This window comes from Chaetodon trifascialis, chromosome 6 (assembly GCF_039877785.1).
Source record: "Chaetodon trifascialis isolate fChaTrf1 chromosome 6, fChaTrf1.hap1, whole genome shotgun sequence".
NCBI classification, from domain to species: domain Eukaryota; kingdom Metazoa; phylum Chordata; class Actinopteri; order Chaetodontiformes; family Chaetodontidae; genus Chaetodon; species Chaetodon trifascialis.
This window is the reverse complement of record NC_092061.1, coordinates 22,450,040-22,456,713: the sequence shown is the minus strand read 5'-3', so window position 1 is coordinate 22,456,713 and position 6,674 is coordinate 22,450,040. Positions and strand designations below refer to the sequence as shown.

At 41.2% G+C, this 6,674-nt stretch overlaps 1 protein-coding gene across 1 annotated transcript; it reads left to right on the top strand.

Moving 5' to 3' along the window:
* Window positions 1-3,629: 3,629 nt before the first annotated feature.
* On the top strand, window positions 3,630-6,318 carry LOC139332099 (butyrophilin subfamily 1 member A1-like). Its single transcript, XM_070963811.1, has 3 exons — window positions 3,630-3,720; window positions 3,868-4,209; window positions 5,981-6,318. Exons 1-3 carry the CDS (start codon window positions 3,630-3,632, stop codon window positions 6,316-6,318), a joined length of 771 nt encoding a protein of 256 aa, XP_070819912.1.
* The last annotated feature ends 356 nt before the right edge of the window (window positions 6,319-6,674 follow it).

Below are 6,674 nucleotides of genomic sequence, written 5' to 3'. Positions count from 1 at the left end.
AATCTGTTGGGACAAAAAAAAAAAAAAAAAGACATGAAAGGGAAATAAATATTTTTATGAATAGGCTTAAAAGAGATATATAGGCCTAGGCATATTACATTTTATAAAGGCACTCGTGTCTTGGGGGGCGAGCTCTGAAGATGAGCTCCCTCCAGGAATTCCCTCAGCCACTGGCCTTCCTAAATTGTGGCTTAGGGCCAGCTCCTCTGCCTCCGTTAGAGGTGGCGGTGCTGGGCCGCCACCCGTTTTGCGGGCATCTGCCTTCTTTCTGTTGGCTGAGCAGAAGTCTGTGTTAGTTTAAATAGGCTTAATTATTTAACAGAATATGATATAGATGAGAAGACATTTATGTGTGTGAAAACAGCATTATGTTGGGGATAAAACAACAGCCACTTAATATTTACTTTACAATGTAAAACATGATCAAAATGAGGTACCCCCATTAAATTATGCCGGGGTCTTACCTATTTGAACGATGTTTTTATATTTCATCTTAAGCTGCTGCAAAGTGCGCTTCTCCCCCGCGGGATTGCACCTGCATGAAATAAATTATTCAAGCAGTTTTCCCCTGTAATATTATTGCGATTGCAAAGGACTACATTTAAACTTACGCATTGACCCGAGCAGCAATATTTTCCCACGCCGTCTCTCTCTCTTTTGCGGCTGCAGCGGTGTTGCACTTTTCTCTAAAAACGTGTTGAAACTCGCTGTATGAGCGCATTAAGATTTCTAGCTCCAGAGCGGTAAAAAACGCAGCCCTCCTCTTCCCCGTTGCCATGGTGACTCGTCGAATCGGGGCTCCATTGATGTTGGCTTTTTATAGTCGTGGTGCACGCGCTTAACTCTGAGTTGACTTACTCTGAGTTGATTGAACTAACCCAAATCACCTGTTCTGAAACTGGAAACTCTGAGTTTCCTATCTCAGGCTAGATCAACTCGAGGTTCAGGATTAGACTCAGAGTTTGTTGACCCTCCTTTGTGAAACGGGCCCCATATCAAAACAGCAACCCATCACCATGGGAAATTAAAAAAACACTTCCCATCTGACATACAGTATCACAGGAGGACTATGCGATGGTTGTTATGGCTGAGGGCGAATGCATCGATGATCTTGTCGACGTTCAGGGCTCGTGCCCTTTTAATGGTATTTTGAATTGAATTGAATTGAATTGAATTGAATTGAATTGAATTGAATTGAATTGAATTGAATTGAATTGAATTGATTTGAAATGAATATCGTCCAAGGTTACTGCTACGAGCATCTCTGCTACTGCTCCTCAGATAGGTTTTCAAACGGTGGAGACAGGAGAAAGATCGTTCACAGGAAGAAGATGTAATGTCAGGGATATACAGAGGAGTTTGTACAAGTCCATAAACGAGTGTCCCTGTTGTGATTTTCTTTCGAGAAGACGTCGGGCTTGATGCAACTCTGCATTTAAGTTATCCTCAGTGATGTCATAATTCTGTGCCATAGTCAATAAGCACCTCTGATCTAAAAAAGATCTGTACTTTGGGTTTAGAGCTGAGACCCCCGACAGCACATGATAAAAAATCATATGAGATAAAATGTCATAAAAATATACTTTGTTTAATGATTTTTTATTGGATTTCATGGGGGTGCTATGGGGGTGCTATGTTACCACTAGGCGGAGCTGAAGCACCGGCAAGCCCCTCCTTGGCGCCGCCTATGTGGCTGTAGATTAAAGTACCCAATAGTAGTGAAAGGAGCTCAACCTTGAACATCTACAGCAACAAAATGTAACAAACACATTCATGCAGCAGTTATATTAATCCAAAACATCCAAAACAATACTTTTAAATTAAGTGAGGTTTCAAATGCAGGACCTGTACTTGTAGTGGAGTATTTTCAGTGTGGTATTTGTAGCCTTCTTTCAGTGAAGTAAATGATCTCAATGCTTCCTCCTCCTCTGTCTCTGTCTGTCTTCATATTGTCTCACTGACATTGTGTGGATGATGAATTTATGAGAAGTCCAACTCTGCCCTCTGCTGTAAATAAGCCAAACTATCAGCACCAATGCTTCATTTCCCATAGAAATTCAATCAATTTCTGAAAAGGAAAAGCTCACAGATGTGATGTTAAATCCAGAAAAAATAAAAATAAAAAAATGCACCAAATAGCCTGAGCTTGGACTGTTTCTCTTGTTCAACACTAATGTTATCTCAACTTTTAATTCAAATATCAAAATACCTTAAACAATCTTAAAATAAAACGACAAGTAGCATCAGCACACTATGCAGCAGTCCGTCATTTACAGTAAACACCGTGACTTCTTTCACTGAACGCGCGTGAGGCCGCTCGAACGTGAGCACACCTTTTCATCCAGGTGACCGGAAGGAGCCTTTCCCCCTTTTCGGACTTTGACAGAGAGGCTGTGACCGGAGACTGTGAGAAACAGACAACAGGTATGCAGATGTTTCAGTACATGCTGTGTATCGCGTGCTTGGCTTCGATTTTATGTCATAAATAAAAGAGACGATTGCTTTTATTCTATGTCCATTTCTCTTAAAGGTAAACCGCGCTGTGGTCACCTGTGTGCGCCAGATGTTTGGGGAGCGTCTCCCAGCACGTTTTCTTTTCAAATTAAAGCATGTAGGAAAGGATTCAGAATCGATTTTATTTCATGTAGGCCTAATGCTTTACATACTGTCAGCTTCACTGTGGATATACTCCATATTTTATTCATAGTTTCTGTCTTTTTATTTCAAATGAAAGTGAAACTGAGCAGTCAAGACAACTCAAAGTGTGCAGTGAAGGACACAGAGTGCACACTTTGTTTTTAACTCATATAACTCTATGAGTGTTAATAAAATAAGGCTGAACAGTCTCTCAAATTCACGCTTGCATTCACAAACAAACCGTGATTACGGTTCAATTGATCAACGTGGATGAACATGAAATATAGCTTAATGACCAGCAGAGGGCGCTGTCTCACAGTGTAGATGTCTGAATATGAATAGAAATCTGAAGTTTGAAAAGTGACAACGCCTCTCCTCTTTAGCACAGTTTGAGCATAAAGTCTAACCCTCGTGAAGGATTTACAGAGCCTGCATTAGTCTGAGCTCAGTATAGAAATCTGGCCACTGTGTGAGTTTAATTACAGAGCTGGAAGCTACAGCTGCCTGTCTGCTCCATGTTACACTCTGTCTGCACTGAGAGCAGCAGAAGTGCTGCTGCAATTAACAAATATCTAAATATAACTGCTTTGCACAGCTGCTGCACTGCTGTGTGCAATTTTCTGACACATCTCTCTTTGTTTTTGTCTTTCTGTCTCGTCCTGCAGTATTCTGTGATGTCCCTGAAGAGCATCCCTGAGTTGTCCAAGAGGAGTGATGGCCAGGCCGAGGAGAGACCAGGTGACCACGTGTTGTAAAAGTACAGCTTAGTGACCGTTTAAACTCTTCTCCTCACTCAAATTGGGCAGCAGAGTTACCTCCAGTGTTTGTTGTCCAGTGTGAAGCTGTTGGGGTAATGTTAAGTTTTTAGAGCTTTTAAAAAAAGCTGTTAAAAAGAACCATCCAGTGAAGATCAGTAAGTATTTCTCTGTATTATCGTCCTCTTGAACTTTTCATACTGCTTACTGCTTTATTTCTATTTTCAGAGCTCCACGATGCTTCGTGCAAAGGACAGACAGTCCCTTATGTTTCAGTCTGGTGCCTTCACTTTCCTCGTCTTTCTCTCCCTGATACACTCATGTAGAGGTGAATTCCACACAGTACTAACAGTCACTGTATAAATGTACACTGGAAATACAGCATGTCCTACAAATGCAGCTGTATGGCGTTTATTAATGAGAGCATTCTGCCTTTACTGCAGAAATCATAAAATTATAATGTCTTTCTTTTCAGCTCAGTCTAAGGTGATTGGTCCGTCTCAGCCAATAGTGGCAATAATTGGACAGGACATCGTCTTGCCATGTTACCTGGAGCCTGCCATGAATGCTTTTGAGATGACTCTGGTGTGGACGAGAACTGACCTGGACCTCAGATTTGTCCTTGTATGGCGAGACGGTGTGGAACTAGAGAGTAAAAAACATCCATCCTACAAGGGAAGAGCGTCACTGTTCACTGATGAACTGAAGCATGGAAACATTTCTCTGAAACTCTCCAAAGTGAAAATATATGATGAGGGAGGATACAAATGCTTCATGCCGACATTGTTGAGTGACTCTGCTGTTCAGCTTGTTGTAGGTAAGTTTGAATGTGGCGCTGGACCTGTCAGGTCTCAACACGTATTTCTGTTAATTCACAAGCAAGTCAGAGGTTGAATTTCTTACTAAATATATCGAAAACGTTTCCTGAAAATGATCGTTCGAAAATCTGAAGCAGTATTTCACATTTTTTACAAAGCAAGGAAAGAAATTAAGAAGAAGAAGTTGGTGTTCTGAGCAATGCTCTTAAAAACACTAAAATATCATAAGGGAGTCAGTTTGCCCGACTCTGCCTCGGTACAACATGCGGCCGTAGGTGATCGTTTTTTCTCTAGTTTTACTTAATATTTCACCATTTTTCATCATGATTAACTGTTGAGTTTGGGCAGATTGCAGAAACCAGCCTCCCAGCTAGGAACATAATTCTTTGGTTGTGGGAACATTTATTGAACATTCTTACACAACGTTCTCCAGAAGTTAAAACAGCAAACACGTACCCTAAGTTGAACATTTCCCCTTCAAGTAACCAATGAACATTTAGCTAACCTTCCCAGAACATTCAGGGAACATGACAATAACATCAGTTTTATGTCAGAAAAAGTGGCCTTTTTGATATCTTGGGAAGGTTGTGTGTAAGAACATTCAATAAATGTTTACAATACAACATCTGAATCCCTACAAGAGCTCGCCCACACTACAGTCCTCTACCGCTTCCTGCACTCTGTCTTTGCCACACACAAACCAGTGTTTCTCCCTGAGTGTGTCTGACACGACCAGAACTCAAAGGTGCAAGGATAATACAAAAATCTACAGTAAGTCCAAAAATTCAAAAGTTTAATTAACTCAAGGTAATAGACAAAACTGTAGCTGAACTGAAGCTATAGAACTGCCTTTGATTGATGTTCAAAAGCATTTTTTCAGAGAATATAGACTATCAATAATCACATACATGCATGGTTTTCAGGGTTTTTTTGTTTGTTTGTTTGTTTTTTTTACCAGAAAAACTGCAGCACATGGAATTTACAGCATTTTCACAGACCTGAGTATTGTTCCTGCAGGAGTTCCTCTCAGGCTCCAAATTTCACTGTGTTTCACCATGTGTGTTGTCTGAAAAGCAAAACTCAGGGCAAAAAAAGCTCCCAATAACTCACTGATGCTTGTCTTGACAAGTGTACTGTGACAGTCCGGGTTACTTGAAAGAACTTTTTTTTTTTTTTTTTAAATCAACATCGCTAAATCTGACTCAGCAAAATCAGTAAGAATTTTTGCACATTATTGCACAGTCCACCATCACACCCAGAGGTCTGTCTGCTTCAGAAGCAGCTTTGGAACTGGATTAATGCAGCTCCCTTTGAACGTTTAGGCATCAGTGCAATGTTAACTGGCAGTGCAGCTGCCTGAGCAGGGCAAGTGATGATGCTGGTGTAGCTCTGGTCAAGCCTATCTAATGGGAGCAGTCTGGGAGTGGCCTTGGAAGGAAACAAGCACAGCACATGCTGGTTGTTGTAGGTTTTTCCATTTGAGTGAAAGGGAATACCGCAGCCCTTTGTCTGTTTTTCCTGGTCATGCAACAGCAGTTTAAAAAATATTCGCACCTTTCTACTGCATAGACGGACCAGTTTTATGACAGGATTCCCCTTCAGCTGTCCTTGTTTGGTCGCTAACTCGATAACTCCACCTTCACTAGCTACAATGCACAGAGTGGGTCTGACTCAGTCAACTTTGCACAAGCCCCAAAGCTCCAGTGATTACACTAAATGTAATCTCACAACATAAGTGAATAAACAAGTTCTGTCACCTCTCATCTTCAGGTGCTGTGTCCTCACCTGTTGTCCAGGTGACCAAAAACAGCAGTGGAGTGTTAGAGTGTGAGTCTGAAGGCTGGTATCCAGAGCCTGAGGTGTTTTGGCTGGACGGTGAGGGACACCTCCTCTCTGCTGGACCTACAGAGACAGTCAGAGGTGCTGATGGCCTCTATACTGTCCACAGCACAGTGCCTGTGGAGAAGAGACACGGCAACAAGTTCACCTGTCGAGTCCAACAGAAGGACATCAGCGAGACCAGAGAGACACACATTCTTGTTCCAGGTGAATTTCATTTACATGTTAATGATGTGATCATTGAGAAGACTGTACAGATTTTATATTAACAACATGTTGTTCTGTGATTCACCATTTCAGATCATTTCTTTCCGGTTCCAAGTACTTCTAGCACTCAGCGGGCTATTATTGGCTCAACCGTTGGCTGTGCTGCTTTGGTGGCTATTCTTATAGTTATCTTTGTTGTGTGGAAACGGAGACAAAACAAATTCAGTAAGTCAGAAATTGGTTTAATTTCTTTCTAAATGTTGCAGCCTTGCATTTTTTTTAGCCTTTTGAAGTATAAGATTTGTTGAATTGCACTCTCAATCAATAAATTAGTCTGCAGTGTTGCTTCAGTTGATATTCTGTGTTACTTACAAGCTAATGGTTTCAGTTGTGTAATTAAAAAAAATCCATCTTGGAA

Bases quoted from the DNA above. Each gene is read 5' to 3' on its own strand.
- LOC139332099 (XM_070963811.1), top strand. From the start codon at position 3,630: ATGCTTCGTGCAAAGGACAGACAGTCCCTTATGTTTCAGTCTGGTGCC. The intron at 3,721-3,867 runs GTGAATTCCACA...CTTTCTTTTCAG, and splicing joins CCTGATACACTCATGTAGAG to CTCAGTCTAAGGTGATTGGT. The intron at 4,210-5,980 runs GTAAGTTTGAAT...TCTCATCTTCAG, and splicing joins TGCTGTTCAGCTTGTTGTAG to GTGCTGTGTCCTCACCTGTT.